Below are 23916 nucleotides of genomic sequence, written 5' to 3' on the forward strand. Positions count from 1 at the left end.
AGCGGATGGATGGTACAGTGTGCCCCATTTACAAAAAGGTCGACAAGTTGGATTGGTGCAACTACCGTACAATCACGCTACTGAGCGCCAACTACAAGGTACTCTCTCAAACTCTATGCCGTCAACTATCCACGGACCAAGTATTCGCGGTACTTTAATTTCGCTTTAGAAGGTGTATTACGAAGAGCGGGTAGCGACACGAGTGGCACGATATTCAGGAGCTCCGTTCAACTCTTTGGCTTCCCCAAAGACAGCGATATTGTAGCACAAACCCTTGAGAAGATGACGGAAATGTACATCAGACTGAAGGCTAAACCCGGAAGAATTGAACTAGCCATAAACGCATCGAAGACTAAGTACGTGAATTCATATTAGTGGTGATGAAATCGGAATGGTAGACGAGTTCGTGTATATGGGTTCACTGGTGCCTGCTGACAACGACTACAGTAGAGTAATTCGTCGACGCCTTATGGCAGAAAATTGTGTTTTTTTTTGGACTCCGGAGGACGCTCTGCTCGAATAAACCGCAAGAATTTAACCATCCACAAAACACTAATCAGCTCTAGCGAATGTTCAGTGTATTGGACCGCTCAAAATCAAAACACTTTTGAAGTATTACTCGGTGCTAGTATTGCCATGATGATTTGTAAATGACAATTCAAAAAGACATTGGATTTGTTTAAAATAGTTTGCATTTAACGACGACTCTGGTTTTATTCATATGCATTCGGATCCACGTTACTGGCACCAGCGTCAGTAAATTCTGTTGCAACGAGGCTCGCTATTGGCTGTTTCGGTTGCTGACGGTGATTAGGGATGCACGAGCTTTTGATACGCACCGAGTCGCGAAAGTAACCAGCGGTTTTTTGAGCGCCCAAAACTGATCGTTTGCCCAAAACTGAAGTATCTGTCAATGTATTCATTACGCAACTATTGCGTTATCCTTTTGACACATTCGTTGTGCAAAGTCAGATCATTTAATGTGCGTTTTGAGAGGACACATCGATTGATGTAAGCTTGAAGTTTTGCGTGTACAACATCCCAAGTTGATCAGAAGTAGTTAGGATATAATTCAAGTGAAAAATCTAGTTTTAAGGTAGTCTTTCAGAAAAGACAGTTATATTTCTTCAGAATTTACTTACTTTACTTACTTTTACTTTACTTTTACGGCGACAGACCGATTATCGATCCAATGCCGAATCCAGAATACGTCGCCATGTCACTCGGTCTTGGGCTGCTATCCTCCAACACCTCCCTAACACCTATTTCGCGGGCATCCAACGAGAGCACACATCCAACGAGTGCGGGGTCTACCTCGAAGTCAACGGCCTCTATCGAGATTTCTGCTAAATATAGTCTTCGCTGGTCGTTCTTCCGGCATTCTAGCTACATGCCCAGTCCACTGCAACCTGCCGTGTTTTATCCGCTTAAATATATCCGCCGATTTGTACACCTGGTACACTTCATGGTTCATGCGTCTGCGCCAAACACCATTTTCTAGCTTGCCGTCAAGGATTGAACGCAAAACCCTACGCTCAAAAACATCAAGACCTCGCCGATCGGCTTCTTTCAACGTCCGTGCTTCATGGCCGTAGAGGGCCACGGGAAGGATTAGTGTTTTGTAGAGTGCAAGTTTAGTACGGGTTTGCAGACTACGGGACCTCAGCCGGTTACGCAATCCGTAGAAGGCCCTGTTTGCAGCTGCTATCCGCCTTTTCATTTCACGGCTAACCTCTTTGTCACATGTCACTAATGTGCCCAGGTAAATAAATTCGTCGACTACTTCAAACATTTCCATTTCCTAACAGCACCTCAGCACCAACAACCGTCGGACTACCACGCTCTCTACCAGTCACCATGTATTTCGTTTTGGCAGAGTTAATGATGAGCCCTACTCTCGCAGCTTCTCTCCTGAGAGGTCCGAAGGCCTCTTCCACAGCTCTACGGTTGATACCAACACGCAAAAGTTGGATGGTGCGAAACTAGTACAAAATTGTGCGTTCTTAGCGCGATTGTTGATGTAATTCGGAACTCTAGCGTTTCTTAAATGCATTTGGCAGCTCCAAACTACTACACCTAAACAGTTTCAACTGGTATCAAGCAGCATTGCAAAGCGAGCGAGAAGCAAAACCATTCTCCTCCTTTCTGCTTGAGGACGAGACATATGCTACGCTTTTCAAGTCTTTTGCACACACGCTTTCGAGATACTTTTTCTTCTTCATGCATTCCTCTGAATAGCAGCAAGCACGCACCAGTATGAGTGAGAGACTAACAACACTGGTATCAAGTATGTACAGCACGGGTGTCTCGCTCATTTCGTGAAGATACGAGATATCGCCTTGCGCGTTGCAATCCGAACCGAAAGAGAAGCGAAAGAGTAACCTGCAAATTGTATGTGACGTGTCTAGTCTTGTCGCACATACATGGAAATTCTACGAACGAGAGAGAAATTTCTCTCGTCACTTGAGAAAAAAGCGCGTGCAGTCACTTATACACTCGACGTGAGAAATAAAGTGTCGGTGTATGATACATATTCTGATTTCGTTCTATGTCAATGTATTCGCAGTACAACTGTTGCGTTATGCGTTTCACACATTTATTGTGCGATTTCTGTGCAACATTTGTGCGAATCGGGAAGACACAATGATTGTACAAGACTTCAACTTTTGCGTGAATGATGTCGATATCGTCCGAAAAACCTAGAAGCATGTGAGACTTCGTAATGATGGTGCCGCTTCTTTGCACGCCGCGCCGGCCCTCCGTATAGCACCCTCCAATGCGATGTTGAACAATAAGTTTGACAGCCCGTCTCCCTGTTTCAAACCATCTAACGTCACGAAGGAATCCGATATCTCACCGGCTATCCTGACACATGTAGAGCCTTTAAGGGTGGTAAGTATCAGTCAAATAAGTTTGTTGGGAAACCATGTGCGTACGCTGCCCTGCAGTCAATGAACAGATGGTGCGTCTGCAGGTTGAATTCACGAAATTTATCGAGGATCTGAAGCAGGGTACACATTTTGTCCGTAGTGGAGCGTCCCTCTCGAAAACCATATTGGTAATCGCCAACAAAGGTCTCCGACAACGGCCTCAATCTACGGATCATAATACGGGAGAGAATTTTGTAAACGGTGTTGAGAAGGGTTATGCACCGATAATTACTGCAGTCTAGGCGGTGGTCCTTCTGGTAGATCGGACATATGAGACCCTCCAACCAGTCCGAGGGCAATTCTTCATCGGACCACACTCTCAGTATGATCCGGTGTAGAGCCCGATACAGCTGTTCGCTCCCGACTTTTTAAAAGTTTGGATGGAATGCCGTCCTTACCAGCTGCCTTGCAGTTCTTCAGCTTTTTCACTGCTTTCTTAACCTCGTCCATGGATGGTGGGTCTACAGCTTCACCATCATCCTCAATTACCATTCTGCTCCATTCGACTACGCTGTTTTCTTCACGATTCAACAGCACACTAAAGTGTTCCTTCCAACGCCTGGTCACCTACGTTCTATCGGTAATCAGGTTCTCCTAGCTATCGTTGCACATGACAAGGGCTGACACGTTCCGGTTCCTGATTCCATTTATCTTTCGTAGAAGTTTCTCGCATCGTGCCCAAAGAAGCAACCTTCCCCCTCCGCAAGAATACGCTCCCAATGCTGTCGTTTGTTCCGGCGATGGAGTCTTTTTTCAGCAGCTCTAGCTTTTCGGTACCTACCTCCGTTCTGACGAGTCACAGCCATGGCTAACATGTAAACTCTGGCGCGGTTCTTTTCATCCGTCGCTTGCTGACACTCAGCGTCAAACCATTCGTTGAATGTGGCTGTCGCAGTTGTACCCAACGCTTCTCCCGCTGTGGTGCTGATTGCGCTGTGAATATGCTCCATTGTTCATTCAGGCTGCCTCCAACTTGATCCTCGATCCACTCATTAATCTCCCGCAGGTACTCTGTAGCCACTTCTCCAGTTGATAGCCGTTGAATGTTCAACTGTATCCTTCTTGTCATTCTGGATTTCAACAATTTGGACAACCGGGCGCGAGTCTTGGATACCACGAGATAATGATCCGAGTCAACGTTTGGTCTTCTAAACGACCTCACGTCTGTAACGTCTGAAAAGTGCCGACCATCAATCAGAACATGGTCGATCTGAGAGCAGGCCTCTCCATTTGGGTGCCTTCAGATGTGCTTACGTAAATTCCGGCGTACAAAATAAGTGCCTCAGAGTCCCATACTTCTGGCAGCAGCAAAATTGACAAGCCTCAGGCCGTTGTCGTTTGTAGTAGAGTGGAGGCTTTCTCTACCAATCACGGGGCAAGAAGTTCTCCTGCTTGAACTGCGCATTTGCATCCCCGATGACGATCATTATGTCGTGTCCTGGGCACTTATTATACGTTTTTTCCAAGAGCTCATAGAACTCCTCCTTCTCTTCATCGGGTTGGTGGTTGGTTCAACACGCATATACGGTCACTGATCGGCCTCCATCTATTAACACGCTTCTGTTTCCCTATGTGCACGAAACCGACTACCCTGTCTACTTTCACACCGCCACTGTAGTAGATGTGGTACTTAAATGAAGTTCCCGCAATAGGATCTACTGTCCGGAATTTGCGTTCTCCCGTTTTCGGCCACCTCACCTCTTGTATGGCAGCAACCTCCACATTCACCTTCTGCAGCTCTCTAGCTAGGATACCTGCACGTGCCAGTTCAATTAGAGTCCTTACATTCCAAGTAGCGAGTTTCCAATAATCGTGGTCATTTTTCGTTCGCCTTGGTCCATGCTGATTATTCCGTTCCGTTTTTATATCTGGATTGTTCGTAGTAAATACCTTCGGTATGCTGCCTTACTAGGGCTGCGATACCTAGTCTCGCAACGGGGCTGCCGTCTTAGATATAGCTGGCGAGGCACCGCGTTTCGTAATTCAGCCGCCCGGTCCGGGTCAGACGCTGTTGTACGCCGCCTCTAACCTGGGGATACAGCCGCGTACGATCCCCCTTCCCAGTCGGTATACGACCATAGTTTCCACCGGGGGTTGGTTACCCGATCTCGTATCCCGATCGGCTCCTCGTGGAGGTTGGGATAGGAGTTGCTGGATAGAGATGAATGACTACAATTGGGTCTCAAGTGACACGTGCCTAGCCGTTTACCAACCTCTCTTCAGAGATAAACCCTAGGAATTTCGTGTCTTTGGCAAATTTTCATGAAATTGACATTTCTGCAGCTTTGCCGTAGGCAGAAATTTAATATCTCGTAAAATAAATAAGTCAATTTTTCTAAGTGTAATACTAGCTTAATAAGCAATAAATGAAAATGACAGATAATTCTAATCAGTATTCTTAACAACTCTTCCTAAGACACCAATCCCCTAAAATGTAAGGAAGTGCGCCGTCTTGGGTCAATAACATATTTACATGAGATCTTTCTGGTTGTGACAATGTCTCCTGAAGCATAAACAGTTAAGGTTTTTATAAAAACACGGATTTATGTAATATTTACTTTTTGGTCTATTGTGATGAATTTCTTAAATTTTTCAGTTCACCTAAATTATGTTAAAGCAAACATCATTTTGTATATTTTTGCTCAGAAATCACATTTCGAGTGGGCTGCACATTGTTCCAATGCATAAATTGGTCATGAGCTATTCGAATAGAGATAATTTTTTCCATGAATCTGACCATGTGAAGGACGTTTCAAAGTTTTTTTCAAGATAGTCAAGAAATAATAAATTTTTTTTATAAACGAAAATTTCCGAGATACAGGTATACCTCGATTTTACGCACATTCACGGTTTTGAAATGTGCGTAAAATCGAAGCAAGATTTTCAAACTTTTTAATAACTCAAAAATAATTGCCGTAATCGGAAAATTGCAAATAAACATGTAATGGAACATCCAATTGTTACGTAACCCCCAAAGAGGGGGTTGTAAAGTTTGACAATCCATATAAAAAAATTTTAAGGTCCGAAAAATAGTTACATAGCGGGAGGGGAGTCGAAGAAGATAATCATTTGCGTTACGTAATTGATAGACGTTCTCTACTGGGCCGTTTATGGCAAGGAACTCACTCCGAATATCTGAAAGGAATAAAATAAAATAATGAATATGGGTGCGTGTGTATATGTGTATGTGTGGGTATGTAGGCCACACATTTTTACCCATACTAACGTCGACTTTCATTGAAAAAAGTTCATTTATCTTGCTTGAAATTAGATTCATGAGTTGACTAGGCCGAGTACCTAATAATGATAAAAATATTTTCAGAGCCAACACGGTTTGTTTTATCTATTAACCATCTTCGGCAAAGTTGTAGATATTAATTTCGTCCTTAAAAAAAAAAACTGCGAAAAAATTTAAAAAAAATTCTTTTTCCTAAACTCGTTAATCGCTCCTAAATAATTGTTAAAAATCTGTCCACGTGGTACTTGGTTATGGATGGCCCCATATTTGTGGACATATTTTGGGTGATTTCAGACCTCCGTGGATGAACTTTCATATGAATTCTCGAAAAATTATATGGACCGTGGACATCTTCCGACCTCTCCCCTATGTTTCCACGTGATATATGGACATCCCCTTATGTGTGAACGATATCTAATTTATATAATCCTGCAATATGCACAATTCATTCAAAAAACATTTGAATTAAAAATGTGTTTGAAAAAAGTGTGCATAAAATCGAGGTAAAATGTACGTAAAATCGAAGTACGTGCGTATAATCGAAGTATGCCTGTAAACTGATTTTATTGTTTCGGTGGAAATGCGTATTTTAAAACAAAGTTATTTTTGATTGGTACTTGAGAACACTCTTGTAATTAGAGGGCTGATGATAAGAGATGTGAGCTGACCACTTTGAGCTAATTCTGGAATGATCTGATGGACAAAAAGTTTTTGTTACAAACAGGACAATAAACTCCAAAATGTACAAAATAGGATATCGAACACCCATACTCAAATTCTTCGAAGGTCATGTGAAGTTTAGATCAGATTTGGCTAACATGTTCTTCCCAACATTTTCTGAAAAGTACAACTAATAACCATTTTTTGATATTCTCACATTTTTCGTACGGTAAACAAATTCCGAATTACAAATTCTAACTGACTCTTGCTTTAGGATTTTGAATGTAAGTATTGACGCAAATTTAAATTTATTTTATGTACCTTTAGTAAGTATGTACGGGGAGTATCCGCACGAGAAAAAAAAACAATATATATCACATGCAAAGTATTTGGGTTATTCATTTCAATGTCGGCGAATTCTAGACTGTATTTATTCTAGTTAATCTATTAATTTATTATTCGACCTTACAGCGAACTTTAACGAACACATGCATTCGACTTCTTAAGACCAGATTAGTTAGCTTCCCGATTCCAGCACAGAATAAGTTCCATTCATACTTTAATGCCTTATACTCTGGGTTGTCCCATGACATTAGTAAATGTTCATTCGTTTTACTTAGTAGTTTTCAGCGTAGTAACCCCATGGGCCGCTAAATAGTTACAAACTCCATCGCTATGTAGGTAGTTTTTTTCTCCGTTTAGACGCGGCTCGGTTCACGTATGCGCCTGAATTCAAAACGTAAATACTTCGCGAGTGCACAGCAAACCGAAACGCGTGAAAAGGTGTATTGTTTCGAGTCTTTGATAACTATCAACCGCCCGGACAAAGTCAACCTCAACGCTGCCCCTCCGCGTGAGGTTTGACTAAGTCACCCGAGTAGTGCGCGGAAAGCTCCTAATGGCGCTAGGAAAATTATTTATTGTTTAGCTGTTGAACGGAACGGAACGAAAACGTCGCGAAGCCGCGGAAAATTACTCACTCCAGCGGGAAGTCGAACTGTGTGTGTCTGTCACCTGTGTTTAGTGGAACGTCTCGGACTGCCAGGCGATAAGAAATGCACTGGTGGAAAATGAAAGTGAAATTATCGGTTCATGTGCGGTAGTATGATTAGAACGATGAAAAGTGCACTCGTTCCGCCCTACGAAGAGTTTGGATGAAAAACATAAAAAACTGGTGTGAATTGGCTGGGAGCGAACGAGTATTACAAGTTAGGCACTCTAGCTGCAAAGTGCAAACCCGATAGATTTCCATTTAGAGTATTATATTTTCTGTTTGAGTTGTTTAAAATTAGTAACCATTAAGCGAGTAAATATGGTTAAACCAGCTGCCAGGATAGTGATTAAATTTCTCGAATTAGTAAGTGCATTTGAATGAAGAACGGGACCAAACTGGGCCCTAAAGTGAAGAGTTTTTAGTGCGTCTCATTTATCTGAATATTATCCTACATTTCAGCTAGGTTGTGTTGCATGTGTTATCGCCAAAATAATCACCGATCACGAGGCACGTCGAGTGTTCGTGAGAAATCAAAAGCTATCAAGGTGAGATTTTTGTTCTGAATTTACTAGGCTCAGATTGATTGCATTGAAACATTTAGTTAGAAAACCGAATTCAACATTCTCCCTATACCGCCTTCCGTTCCAGAGAATGGAGTCTGATACACAACATAACCTGGAGTACCGGGGGCAACGCATTTACCAATATTGTCTACGGCGGCTACACGATAGTCATCGCACTCATGCTAATTACAAGGTCAGTCAGAAATAATACAAAACCGCATCCGAATGGCGACGCGCGGCGATCGCAGCAATGAATCACTCACGACATCTGTGACTATAGACGATACGAATGGGGAAAATTCTCATGCACTTGCTCTTGAACGACTAGTGGCAGGGCAAGTCTTCGGTAGTGCGAGGCGAAAATGGCGAAAAATTACTTCGTCTACACTTACACTTGCTATGCAATTTCATATGTTCAATTACGTGCGAAACAATCGCGTTGTTTTGTTTGGTTCTAATTTTTCCCACAACACAGCGACACTCATTTCCCTTTTCCGCCTGAGCCCTTGCGGTCCGCCCAGTATTGGCTGGGCTGACAACGTTGGGGAAGTCCACAGCTATGCAATTGCTGCGAGCCGCGTGCAGTATTTTTTTGGTCGTATTTGTAGGCGGTGAGCCATGTCTTTAACAACATAGTTTTTTTTATCGTGGCATTTCCTTCATTTGTGAAAATTGCTTACAAGCCACTAGCTTTGAAAGGCGGCTTCACAAGTGCGCGGCAACGACGGTGTAAGGAACTACATCGGTTTTTGGGGTACCTTTACTTTGCTAGTAATGTCGGAAAATGAAATTCGTTGAAAACTGTGCCAACATAGAAAAGTCTGGAAAATTAACCCAATGGCCAATATGTTTAATCGTAATCGTCTTGTTAAAATGTAAATGACGTGCGAACTGTTTCAATACAACAGCTTCAAAATATTGTATTGACTGGAATCCTTCAGTACATTTTTGGCATTTGAAACAAGAAACTTTGATTTTAGCATTCGCATTATCATTCGGTGAGAAGATTCTGAAAGTATTTTGGGAAAATAGAGCAGGGTATACAAGTTGTGTTATAGCAAGCAGAATTAAAGTTCGAAGTTTCGTTTATCTTGGCCAATGTGTGAGCTGTTGCATTTTCTTGATCAAACAATGCTTTCTTTTTCGCCCAATCCTGCCGGTTTTTCCTTACTCTAGTTAGTAAGTTTGCAGTACACTCGCCGTTGATTGTTTTTCCTCCAATGAACATTATTCCACGTGCATCTTAGAAAACCGATGTAACGATCATGCCAGCGGAAGGATCTGTTTTCGTTTTCTTTGGACATCGTTATCTCCGCTCATTGAATTGGTTTTACCTGTTCCTTCGTCTAGGATGTTAAGTGGTGGATTCGGGTTCAATCTAAAGCTGTGAATCAATCCAAAAAATAGCTCTGTAGTTGGGTAACATTCTCAAAATGCTGGTTTTTATCCGAACGCGGCATCCATCTTGATCGAACATTTATTTTATTTATATTCATTGCATCTACATCATGCATCATGCGGTAGACTGGCAAAATCGCGTTATTGGAGAGCAGTAGTACTGTTTTAATAAATTTTTGGGCTTCAAATCGAAATATTTCATAACCGACATGGAATGTTGTTATTTTTTTTATTAATTTCGTTGTACTTCGCGAATTTTTGTAAATTTAGAGACCGATGCTAGTTTTCGTAGCTTTCGCTAAATCGTGATTTTCCACAATCTTGAGCAGAGTTGCCAATACAATTTTAAATTGAACTGGAAGAATGCAGAAGAAAAAACTGGAAAAAAACTGGATTCCATATAAATATACAAAATACCAAAAAAAAAAAAAACTAATTGTCAGAGAGCTTCTCTGTGATGGTTATTGAATCCAATATAAGTTTTAAATACAGCAATTTCGAGCTTACATTTTGTTGAAATTGTAGACTAAAAAATTTCATTCACAGGAATAAAATTCGAAATTGCGCAACCAGTTTATCGCAAAATTAAAAAAATAAAGTGGGCCGTGTTTCGTGCGAAAAGTTACAATACTGAAAATACTGTTAAGCATTGCTACAATGATTTATCAAACCACAAAATTTACGTTTTTAAAATATTTCCAAACCAATCGGAGCTTGAGTGTCCAAAAAATCTGGATAAAACTGTCAGATATACAAAAAAAAAAAAAAAAACTGGAAGATTTTGGGATTAACTGGATCACTTAAAAAAACTGTAAGAATCCATATTAAACTGGAACATTGGCAACTCTGATCCTGAGTTATCACTCAACGACAACTCGATAATTTTTTATTGCTAGCTGCTTTTATATAAAGAGTATTGTTTGTTTTTTTTTTTCTAATATTTTCAACTGTTAGTATGGCATTACAATGTTTTGTATTTGTTATAAGCTGGTGATTGCTTCTTATTTTTCCTATTAATAAAACTAATCCATGTTTACTTGCAATTGTATCATTTGTAGCACGCGAATATTTTGCAGGGTTTCTGACTACGAGAGTCTTGGCGTATTTACAAACTTCTGAATTTTACGCTTATTTTAACTAGGTTCTTGGTATTTTTGTTAAAAAAGTTTGTTTTTAATTTTCGTGAATATTTTTTATTTTCGTTTTTGTCACAAATCATAAATGGTCAATTTTCAACACTATTAGAAATGTAATTATGTGATGTAATTTTAATTGTTGGGAATTATTAGCTTTCGCAATTGGGGCTTATCATTCATAAGGGTTTAAACCTACTTCTACTTGTTGACGACATAAAAAGCTTATCAAGGAGGATTGTTAAGATAATTTTAGTTCACGTAGCTTCTGACGGGTGGCGATGGCAACCAAACTTTTTGATTTTTTTTGACGTTCTCTGACTCAAAACTAAAAAGCTCATAACTGAAAAATAATTTATGAGGCTATGAAGAATAAAAAAAATATCATATATTTAATGCACTTTGCTTGCAAGTCTTAATGTCTTCTTCGACAACATTTTTTTTACCGGAAATTAGTCCCAAAAAGTACTTAACCTTGTCAACAACAATTTGAAATAATTCGCACTATCAAATTTCTATGTGTAGAATCAAGAATGGTTCAATTTTGGTGCAATAAGTGTATGCAGAAGTGTGTCAAAGCACTAACAGTCTTTTCCGAGCCGAGACTTGAACCCACGACAACTGGCTTTGTTAGACCAGCATCGTGCCTCGACTGGGAAGTTCCGTGCTCGACTAGGTGGAGTGCTTGAAAAAACGTGCTCGAAAACGAAAATGCTCTCTTCATCCACTCGGTTTTGCTTCGTGCGCCGACAGCCGAAAGGGTGCGAAAAATCTGTAAAATATCGCATACTGAAACGTGTAGGGCAACGGTTCTCAACCTTTTTTTGTCCGCGTACCCCTTGGCGATATTTTCCAAATTAATTGTATTAATTGGCTTGGAATGTTCTCGTAGAGTGGGAGAGAGTAGTGATAGATCATGTTGTGGTAATCTAGTTCAGGTTTCAAATTGAACTGTGATTTGTTTGATTGCTACAGCCATTTTTTAGGAGCAAGTTTGAACAACAAATAAAGTATTTAAAAAAAATACTTTGTCCACCATTACTGATTTTCCTTTCGCGTACCCCCTGAAGGCTCTCGCGTACCCCAAGTTGAGAACCGCTGGTGTAGGGTATCGGACTGCTCTGGTACATAGCAGTATAATGCGATAACAGTCGAATCAAACGTTACCGAAGTAGTCCATTACCCTAAATGAAATATTTTTAAGTCCCTCTATAACCATCGCAATGCATCTTGGAACGATTTTCTTCAGCTGGTTGTGCTCGCGAGAAGAAGAGTACACGCGAGTTGAAGAGTAAGCGCGCGTGTGTGCATATAATCTCGGGAGCGAATGCGAGCACGAGAGACAGCGAGAAAAAACGATAAATAGCTTGAATGGAGAACACTCCAGTGTGTTATATCGGTTGCAACGAGAACTTCACAGGAGGGGTTGCATGCTGTTTATGAGTGAGACTAAGCGTACAGTTTTTGAAATCTCTTTAAGCTTCGTAGTCGCGAATTAAGACAATTGAACGTTGTTTGAATGAAACATATGTTTCAAACGTAACTTTCGCAGTAAGATATGTTCATCATTAGAAGCAATTAATGTACGCCATCAGCCACTCACAGTTTTTTGGAAATATTTTTTTGTCGTTTCTCTACAAAATTATCGAATAAGCGATTAGAGTTTCAAAGACCAAAGTTTAAGCGACGCTAACAGCCCGCTAACCATCTCAAAGTTAGCGAAATCGCTGAACCGTTAACTGAATATCAGAGTCGGTAATTAGCTATTAGCGAATTAGCGGAATGATGCTCACCACTGAAACTACTGTCACTTTGACGAAATCTTTTAAGTTTTAGAGTTTCCATTCTCGTCCAACCTAATTAACTTTATTATGTACATGCTATAAGAAAGTTGTATGAGTTAAAATCTCTTTTTTTATCATCTTCCGATGGATGTTTTTTGTTTGAATTGCAAAGACATATCTACTTATAACTCAGGATTCATATCTGTGAATATTGAATTGAGTCTTTATGAAATAAAACTTACCCAGGGGCGAACCAGCCAAAAGCTGAAAGCCTCTCCAATAAAGATAAAAAACTTACCCGTATGTGGCATCGTTTGACATCAAAGTTTTAGAATAGAAAAAATTTTTAATTGTGCCGGTGTTGCACGAAATCGACAATATTCCCTGACTGTAAGAACGTGGCTGGCACCGTTATTGGTCTATAAAAAATCGGGTCATTCAATGATGCACACTGAGAAAGAATTGCCACTCCCAGTCGTTCTTTCAGTTGATTCATTGTTCATCTTGAGTGGCTCGGACCCATAACGGAGTATCAACCATTGATATGTACAATCAGAACTTAGCTAAGCTAAGCTATTCATCATATCTTCTTGCTGTCAAAGAATGAATTGTCTGTACTTTTCAATAAATTTCTATTTGCTGCTGGAGAACTACAAATAACTTACAAAAAAGTGTATTTTGTTTTTTTTTTTACAAATTTATATTTGATCTCTACAATTCTCTTTCAGACAGATTTTCTGTACAACCATGGGCGCAACTACGGGGGGGCTAGGGGGGGCTGAAGCCTATATAAGCCTAAGGCTATCCTTCCGTTCATGTCCCCAACGACGATGTTGATATCTCTACGCGAGCAGCTATCGTAGAGTTTCTCCAACTGTGCGTAGAACGCTTCTTTCCCTGCATCAGGTCTTCCTTCGTGAGGGCAGTGCACATCGGGAATAGTGTAGTTGTGGAACCGGCTCTTAACTCTCAACAAACACAACCTGTCGCTGATTGACTGCCGCTTCGGTGGTACTGTGCCTTGCGGCGTCAAATCCACCGTACCTTCTCTCCTTTCAGGCAAAGCTCCTGGAGCGCGACGATGTCGAAGTGGCGGGGTTCTAGCTGATCCAGCAGAATTCGGTCGACATCCGGGTCGTTAAGCGATCTACTGTTACATGTACTGAGCTTCTAATCGTCGTCCTTATTTCGTCGGCTGGGTCATTGCCGATTGTTCCGGTTCGTTTTGAATTCTTGATTCTCCGTAGTATGTTTATTTTAGTATGCTGCCTCACTAGGGCTGCGATACCTAGTCTCGCGACGGAGCTGCCGCCATGGATGTAGCTGGCGAGACACCGCATGTCATAGTTCAACCATCCGGTCCGGATCAGTCGCTGTTTGAGCCGCCCCTAGCCTGTGGGGTAGACGCGCAGACAAGCTGCTCTCTAGGAGAACAACTACCCCACCGGTTTACCGGTTTTTCCTTGGTTGCTCGTATCCCAGTTGGTACCACGTGGAGGTAGGAATAGGGCAATATGCCTTGAACCACACTGGGGTCTATTTTCTTCTAACTAGTACGGGTGAACTGTTAAAAAGCACTGCCCAGCCGTTTACCAAATCTAGCTCTCCTCAATATCGAATCATTGTTGCTGAAAGAGCTTGGCGTTGACGATGTGTTCAAGATATTCAGTACATCTTCGGAGATTCTAACCCGAAGTGATTTTTTTCTGCTTTTACGATACTATTTTAAGCGTTATTAAATAAGCATATTCAAACTCTTTTTTCTACATACATGAAAACTAGCCCCCCCTAGCGCCCATGTGTACAACCTAAGGGGTTTGAGCTACAATGCTCGGAATGATATGATATCCAATGCCACAATACATATAAAACAAATTAAAAATGGTCGATTGAATTTTTGCGAATTTCCAGATCATTCAGCATGAACACGCTCTTGTTTTATTTTACAACAACATTTCGGAAACGATGAAAATTCCATTTTACTGTCAATACTTGCGATTCAGGAAGATTGGGTGATACCTACTTTGTTCAAGTGATGGCAATCGCAATTCATCTCTCTCGTATTCACACTTCGCTTCTATCAGCTTCTATAGGATGAATCATCGGTTTGTAGAGCTATTCGCGTTGACGGTGTTGTGCACATTTGTTTGGTTTTTGATGCGAAAAAGAAAGAAGGCAACCTTTTTGCTTTTGTCATATCGTTCATTTGGACAATTATATATGACGAGCAGCCTTCAAAATCTCTTTCAACGCTGTCAACGCAAATTGAAATTTGATTTTCTGAGAGAGAATTGCCTAACTCTGTAAATCTGAGAATTCGCTCTCTCATGAAGTGACATCGTATAATTGTCACAATCGACTGACAAATGATGTTGACCAGGCTTCTGAATACTACTCTTCGTTGAAATGTGTAGATGTAAAATATTGCTTTTGATACCAGTAGACAGTAAACACGTGTTGCATATGCATGCAACTCATGGTTTTGAAGTGTGGGAAGGTGCGACAAGAAAAAAAGGTCTTCACTATCCCTAACGTCCGCCCCAGGACAAGGGGGGGCTTCTCGAATCAGGAGCCCAGGGGCGTTTGTCTTCTTTGCCCCACCCCCCTCCGTAAATCTGGGCCTGGGAAGCCCAGGGCATTTGCACACTTAGATTTTATTACCGAGAACTCAACAGCTGATGAATTCAGCGAAACGCTCTACAAGTTTTCGGCAGAATTTTCAAGAACATCGGCAAACGAAATTTAATGCCTGCTGTTTTACGGTAGATCGATATATTTGCTGAATGTTCGTCGAAATATATTCCTGACATTTATTAGAAATTTCGCCGAGCTCCATCAGCTGTTGGGAAGTTTGCCGAGATAAATTAAGTGTGTGCTCTTTGAAGCCTTACTTACTTATTTTTATGGCGACAGATCATTAAGATCCTATGTCGAATCCAGAATACGTCTCCACAAATCTCAGTCTTGGGCTGCTACTCTCCAGTCTCCCCTTAAACCCGCTGCTCTGGCATCCTCGTCGATAGCACACATCCAGCGCGTGCGCGGTCTGCCTCGAAGTTGTCGGCCTCTATCCGGTTCTCTTCTAAATATTATCTTTGCCGGTCGCTCATCTTCCTTCCGTGCCACATGGCCAGCCCACTGTAACCTGCCGTGTTTTATCAGCTTGACAATATCAGCGTGTTTGTATACTTCGTACAGCTCGTGATTCATGCGCCTGCGCCACACCCCGTTCTCTAGTTTGCCTCCGAGTATTGATCGCAGGATTCTACGCTCGAAGACCCCAAGCGCTCGTCGATCGGCCTTCTTCCACGTCCACGATTCATGTCCGTAGAGCGCCACCGGGAGGATCAGAGTCCTATAGAGCGCAAATTTCGTACGGATCTGTAGGCTACGGGATCTAAGCTGGCTACGCAATCCGTAATAAGCCCTATTCGCCGCCGCAATCCGCCTCTCCACCTCGCGGCTCACCTCGTTGTCACATGTCACGAGAGTACCAAGATAAATAAATTCGTCGACCACTTCGAAAGTATCCCCATCCATCTCCACCGCAGCACCAACACCCGTAGAACTACCAAGCTCTCTGCCAGCCACCATATGCTTCGTTTTGGCAGTGTTTATGGTAAGTCCAATTCTCGCAGCTTCCCTTTTGAGAACCGTAAAGGCCTCCTCAACTGCTCTACGGTTAACACCAATTATATCAATGTCGTCCGCAAAGCCCAGAAGCATGTGAGACTTAGTGATGATGGTGCCGCTCCAAGGATGGAAAAAATCACTCACTCGGAGAATCACTTCCGATTTTTTATCGTATAGAATCGTTTTGTTAATTTCCATTTATCAACAATGATACGGCTACTTAGTTACAGAAAGGAATAAGAATCGTTAATGACAATTTCAGGAGAATCAATACTGAAAATTTCCGTTTCCTGAAGACGAAAATTCTCTCACCGATTTTTTTCAGTTCAATAGTTTTAAGCTGCAATTTTTGCAATACATTCAAGAATACATTGAACCAACGACATAAATGATGCCATACTCTAAAGATTTGTCTCACAATGATATAAAATTGGACTCATAAAGTATAAAGTATAGAAAGTATCAAACTAGTCTCTCGATCATTCTATAATGTATTTCTTGGTTGTAACCCTCAAACTATAAGGCAATTCAAATCTCAATCTTGCATGTACTTCATGTAGGGTAGCGAACGGCTTCGTCAGTGGTTTTCTTTGACAGGTTTTCTACAGCGATCTTATGCAGGAACCTGCCGAAGAAAACCACTGCCGAAGCCGTTTTTTTTTATTCTCGCTTATTTTCCGTCGGTCTAGTTCCGCCACTATTGTGGCCAATCACCGACGCCCAGGGAGGCGACTCCACACCCAGGACCCTAACTCACAACCCGTTTATTAACGGACCGGCGCCAACGGCCTTACTTCCTCATGCGATGGAAGGCGTGATCCCAGAGATTTTTCGCCTCAGAAAATCTCCCGGTGTCGGCTAGAATTGAATCTAGACCAGTTAGGTTGGTTGTGAGTGGATCACGCCACCTCACAACCATCGACACCTATGTCGGCGGTGGGATTCGAACCCAGGCGTCGAGCGTGGTTGGCGGAGACATTACCAACCACACTAGGCCCCAGCACGCCGAAGCCGTTTACCACTCTATATTACATGAGAGCTTGCATGTAATATTCTTGAATACATGCTTTCTGGAAATATGTTTGATGCGCCCCGGCCACAATACCAGTATCTATATTCTTATTTCTAGAAGACAACACCCCGTAGAACATTCTTGCTTTCATTCATGTTAAATTATTTCAAAAGAAGAAAAATAGCTTCTCGGTTTGCGCGTGCTGTATACCAACACGTGTGAAAAAAAAAATCGAAAGAGCGAAACAAAACAAACAAATCAAAGTAATCGCAAGTGAAAATTTTTCAACACATATCCTTTTGAAATTATCGGAAGCGATAGAGAATCAGTTTGGACTGCTGATTAATTATCACTTGAACGATTTTTCCCATCCTTGTGCCGCTCCTCTGCACACCTTCCCTTCGTATTGCACCTTCCAAAGCTATGTTGAACAGCATGTTCGAGAGCCCGTCACCTTGCTTCAGACCATCTAACGTCACAAACGCGTTCGAAAATTCGCCCGCTGTCCTGACGCATGATGTGAAACCGTCGAGCGTCGCACGTATCAGTTTAATAAGTTTAGTTGGGAAACCATGTTCTAGCATTATTTGCCACAGCTCGTTGCGTTTCACTGTATCGTACGCCCCTCGAAAGTCTATAAACAGATGATGTGTCTGCAGGTTGTGTTCTCGAAACTTGTCGAGGATCTGTCTCAAGGTGAACATCTGGTCCGTTGTAGATCGCTTCACTCGAAACCCGCATTGGTATTCTCCAACAAAGGCTTCCTGCAACGGCCTCAGTCGCTGGAACAGGATACGGGAGAGAATTTTGTAAGCGGAATTGAGGAGGGTTATGCCTCGATAATTACTACACTCGAGTCTATGTTCCTTCTTGTAGATAGGGCATATGAGTCCTTCCAACCAGTTCGAAGGTAGTTGTTCCTCAGACCATACCCTTAGGATAATCTGGTGAATTGCACTACACAGCCGCCCGCTCCCAACTTTGAAAAGTTCGGCCGGTAAGCCGTCCTTCCCAGCGGCTTTGTTGTTTTTTAGCTCTTTGCAAGCATTCTTCACCTCGTCCAATGTTGGTGGGTCCACAGCTTGTCCGTCCTCCCCAATTTCTATCCTGTTCCCCTCGACGACTCTCCTCCCTTCCCCTACGCCTGGCCACCTGCGATTTATCGGTAATCAGGTTCCCCTCCCTGTCATTGCACATGGCAGGTACTGGCACGGTCCGGTTCCTGATTCCGTTGATCGTTCTATAGAAGCTCCTCGTGTCGTGCCTGGTGAAGCAATTCTCCGCCTCCGCAAGGACGCGATTGTAGTGCTCACGTTTCTCACGGCGATGAAGCCTTTTTCGGTTTTTTCGGCAGTTCTTGCCTCCCGGTATGTCTCCCGCATCTGACGCGTTACACGATTAGCTGCTCTTTGAAGCCCCCCCCCCCCCCCCCCCTTTAATTCGGGCCTGCTTGTGTGGAAGATATTCTATTTGTTAAGTTCAACTCGTATCATACTGTCTCATCAAATTGACATGCTGTTACACCAAGGAACTAGTAAGGAACTACATAATAGGTAGAAGGCTTTCCCAAAAAAAAGATGTTGCAAAAGTCAAGGTGCTCAACCCTAAATTGAAAGATAATGTTATTTATAGCATTTTTGTAGAACATTTCGAATCTCTAAAAAATTGTTTTCAGGTTGCCCAAACGTGATTTATGAAATGGTTTTTTATACTACGAAACCATTCTTTTGCACTTTTGACGTGGGACTACGTTTTTGTTTACTATACTGGGATGCATTCTGCAAAATTGGAAATAAAACTGGCAAATGTTGCGTCAGATTTCAACCGTAATAACAGCATAACCACATGATGGATAACATAAACCAATATGTTGTTGGATAGATAAAATGTATAACAATTTTGTAATATGCTAGTTATCACTCGAATTTCATTGCTAAGCGGTAAAATTGATAAAAAGTTTCAATGACAAATTTACGCGAACAATGAACCAATTACATGCGAGCATTCCTAGCACAGCCGACGTGAATGGACACCATCCGTTCCCTGTGATATTCTCTGTATCAATATCGAAATAAAAATTGACAGAATCTCTCCGTCCCAATAGGTCAATTTATTTTAGCTTCCATGAGCTTAGACTAATATGATGTCTGGAAGGTAAAAGTTTTCCAAAAAGTTTGAAACAATCCCCATTCTTGAACAATTCCTAAACCTGTTTCAGAACCTAATAAAAACTGATGTCTTGAAAGAAAACATGCCGGTAAAAGCAACAGTACCAGTGGAGTAAAGAGCCGCAGGTCTCTCGTCGTCTATGATTGCAGCGGTACTCTTCTATCCAAGTATGATGACAGTTCTACAAGGTATGCTAAATTTTTGTCTATCCACGCACACAAACAAATCTCGTTATGAAAAATTTCGCGTTTTGTATGGAATTCAGAACATTTTTGGTAATATCTCGTTTTATGTTGTTTTATATCTGATTTTTTTGGTTGGAGAGTGAGTCTCCAGTTGAAACACACTAGAAATTGATATTAATTTAGATTAAGTGTGAAAAATTGCGACAATATGTCGAAATAAAATATATAAAAATGCTATTTCTAATAGTTGGAGCATAATCTTAGTCATTGTTATAGCTCATGACTTTTGTTACTGTATGAAACATAAGCGACTCTATTTAGAAGCGCTATTAGAGTACAAGAAAATAACGAAAAGTGCGAAAAGGTTACCGGCAAATTGATGAAAAACAGCATATTTTACCTAAACCGCAGCATGTTTATGTATTCTCCACAAATAAAACATGTTTCAACATCATTTCTATAATTTTTCAGGAAAGTATGTTTTATAAGTTTAGTTTAAAATGTAAAGTCATTTCAAATTTCATACAAAATTGGAAAAAGTTCATAACGATCGCTAAAACTAATGCATCGACGTGAATAGCATACCTTGTAGAACTGTCATCATACTTGGCTCTTCTATTCGTACATTTCAGCGGCACACTTCTATTCGTACTGCAGCGGTACTACTCGAACTGCAGCGATACTATTCGTATTGCAGTGGTACACTTTTGTTCGTACATTTCTGTTCGTGTGCAATCGAGGAAAAACTGCAATGCTGCTGCTGATGGTGACTGAAAGTTTATCTCATAAATATAATTACCATAAATTACTCAAAAAGAAATGTAAATTTTCGCAACGGATATTTATTTAATTTTATCTTCGATATTCACTAAATAATCGTGACCGGATAGTATCAAAAGAATAAATTCCCAAATACACACATTCACAGAAGAGTAAGAGCCTGCGAATGCTTGTGAATTTTTGGTTTATTTACTAAGATTCATTCAGAATCTCTTTGTACATTTTAAAATTGTTAGATGATATGTTATTATTCTAAGCTTTACGATAATAAATGTATATTAGCTGTCTTCGTAATACAGCGAAAGTAGTTGTAGGCAAATGAAAAGAATTGTCAAGCAAAAAAACAAAAATGGAATTGTTGATTGCTACGATTTTTTGCTGGAACTTGTTAATAATTTTGTTTAACATATTTTCTTATGTTTGCTAATTAATGAACCTTTGTCAGGGCTTCCATATTATTTTGAAAGTAAGATCCATATTATAGATTTGATTCAATCAGAGTTAAATAAGACAAAACGATTCATTATGATAACGTAACAATTGGTTTGGTTTTTGAGGATATAGAGTTAATTTTGACTTTGACGCATTACGAGAAATTCTTGGTGCTTCTTCAACAAGCACGATATGTTTGTGCCTTGTCAAATACATGTTGTTCGACAAAAAATACTACAAACATGCCAAATATAAACGATATTCTTTCGAGTGTTATTAAATATATTTCAAAAATTGATTTCTAGGGGAGGCTGAAAATAAAAATACGTACAGTCGCTGAGCAAACACATTGATTCTGTCTGCAGACTCTGTATATTTTGCAACAAAAAATCCCCTAATTACAGTGTTCAGTCCCACGTCACCAATAAATGCAACCCTAGGGCTGTATACCTTGTAGTATTTGCAATTCTGTTCGACTCCCACATTTTTCCATATATTTTTTTATTTTTGTTGGGATAATTTTGAATATTTTACATGGTGTGGTTTAGTATCGCATGCAGTTGTTTGACTCATAGAGCTTATTAAACATCGTAAAAAATGATTTTTTTTATAATTTAAAAAAAAAACCCTTTAAAGCACCTACAAAAAAAAAAATTCAAGTGAGATTCATGACGGAAATTTACATAGAAAAGATCCCTGATATGTTATCTGGAAGCTGAGTTGAGATATTGACATTTAACACAAGATGGAAAACCAAACTTTTGTACAAAAATGCCACTAAAGCCCAATATCTTCATTGCACTGAAAAGGTACTAAGAATCACAATTTTCGCTCTAACTTTTCCCAGATTTACCCGAATTTTTGAACCTTCTACTTAGTAATCAACCTTACAAAAATGCATTTGTTTTCAGAAGTTGATATTTTCTATCTCCGAAAATAAAAAGGTTATTTGACATTTTTTTACAAATGTTTAGTTTTCCATCACATATAAAAATGCCAATATCGCAGCCTCCCCGATATGATATGAAGGATCTTTTTTTATGTAAATTTTCGTCATTAATCCCGCTTTGCAGTAAAAATTTCAGTTCTTATTTAGAAAAAAATTAATTTGTGTTTTGAAGGGTTTTATCTGAAAATTATGGGAAAAATAATTTTTCTATGATGTTCAATGAGCTCTGTGAGTCAAACAACTGCATGCGATACTGAACCAAACCATCACGTTTGGGCAACCTGCAAACAGTTCTTTAGAGAGTCGAAATGTTCTACAAAAATGCTATAAACAACGCTATCTTTCAATTTAGGGCTGAGCAACTTGACTTTTTCAACATCGATTTTTTTGGGACGCCCTTATAGGTAGTACGACTAGGAGAAGAATTGGACACATTGTATGACAACTAGTACCATTTTTTTTCTTTTTCAGCAAAAAGACATTCTTGTGCGGTACTTAAATTATTAAAAATGGACAAAACCCGACAATTGATAATAATTAGCAACATTTAATACCATGACTTGAATAAAAACCCAACAATGTTTGTATTTTCCAGATGTGTAGACGCCAAATCAAGACCGAACCTCTTCGAAAAAATAGTTCTCTCCCTGGGCACGCTATTGTTCTTCGCCGCTGGTACGTAGAAACTGTTAAATTGTAATCAATAAGTGCAAAAACCTTCGCCCTCGGATCAAATTCGAGCCAAGCGCAAACAATTTGATTGTGTTAACCATGACCCGTTCGAATTCATATTGTTCATTCCCTATCTCCTTTTGTTCACAGGCGGCCTAGTTTTCGCGTCGATAGATCAAGTCCATCCGGACCTCCATGACAACGCAATCATTTTGGGTTGTTTATCGTTCCTGGTAGCGATACTGTTCATAATCGATTTGGCTGATCCGTTGGCCCGCATGTCCGCACACACGACACAAACCGACACATCCTCAATGACGGGAGTATCTCGAGGTACGGAAGTCGAGAAAGACTCCCTGAAAAAAGACGTATCTACTGATACTGAATCGCCGGTCTATTTTATATCGAAAGATCGGTACCGTGATATGAACGGGCCTGACAGAGTAAAATATTATGACGGAAATGGGCATCATGCTCAAAATTACAACGAACGCATCGAACCGGTGCGGCAAAGTTACCGAGAACGGCCAGAACATCGGCGGTACAGCTATTTGGAGAGAGACGAACCGGAAAGCCGTAGTATCGAGTCCATCGTCGAGCGCAAGATACTCCCATCGGTTCAGACTCCGGTGTTCGCTCATGTGCGAGCCCCCGAAGAGAGTCGTCGGATTGCCGGTAAGGAAATTCAGTACCTTCCTCGGTACGACTTCCGGGACCGACGGGAATATCGCGACGCTGGACCGTACTCCAGTAGACAGCAATTACATTCTACACAATCATCACCGAAAGAGCCGTCCTATCACGACAATGAATCTTTCGTGGATGAAATTTCCCCCTCGAGGAGAAGCACCTACGTACCAGCGGATAAATATGACACGGAAGTGGTTCAGGTTACCAGCCGGCCAAGACCACCACCGCCAGCGAAACCATCATCAGCTGCTGCACAAGAATCCGGCTCGGGATCTAGTTGCAGTTGCCGTTGTTCCCAGCGGAGCTCGCCACCGAAGCGAAATGGGTATCAGCAGCAGCAACAACCGCGACAACAGCAACAACCACATCAGCATCCAAAGCAGCAGCAGCAGCAGTTACAACCCCAGTCTCAGCCACAGCCACAGCCTCAACCGCAACCGCAGCCGCAAGCACAGCCTCAACAGCAGCGACAAGCTCAAGATGAACCCGACATTCCGATCAAACGCGGCTATGTGGCCAACGCGGCCCGCAAGTGGGACGACCGAGTGAGAAGCAAAAGTCAGCCAATCATTGGACTGAATACTATGGTTTAGTTGATCTAGAGTGTAGATTTTTTTTTCAGGTTTTTATCCGTACCTAGAGTTGAGTTTTAAATAAATGATGAAGTTTTTATGTTGTTTTTTTTTCGCAGTGG

At 41.1% G+C, this 23916-nt stretch overlaps 1 protein-coding gene across 1 annotated transcript; it reads left to right on the plus strand.

The window, feature by feature from the left end:
• The first annotated feature begins 7738 nt into the window (after positions 1-7738).
• Positions 7739-23875, plus strand: LOC129722922 (activating signal cointegrator 1 complex subunit 2 homolog). Its single transcript, XM_055676773.1, has 5 exons — positions 7739-8185; positions 8282-8367; positions 8471-8578; positions 22456-22535; positions 22683-23875. Exons 1-5 carry the CDS (start codon positions 8141-8143, stop codon positions 23813-23815), a joined length of 1452 nt encoding a protein of 483 aa, XP_055532748.1. The 5' UTR covers positions 7739-8140; the 3' UTR covers positions 23816-23875.
• The last annotated feature ends 41 nt before the right edge of the window (positions 23876-23916 follow it).

This window comes from Wyeomyia smithii, chromosome 2 (assembly GCF_029784165.1).
Source record: "Wyeomyia smithii strain HCP4-BCI-WySm-NY-G18 chromosome 2, ASM2978416v1, whole genome shotgun sequence".
NCBI lineage: Eukaryota > Metazoa > Arthropoda > Insecta > Diptera > Culicidae > Wyeomyia > Wyeomyia smithii.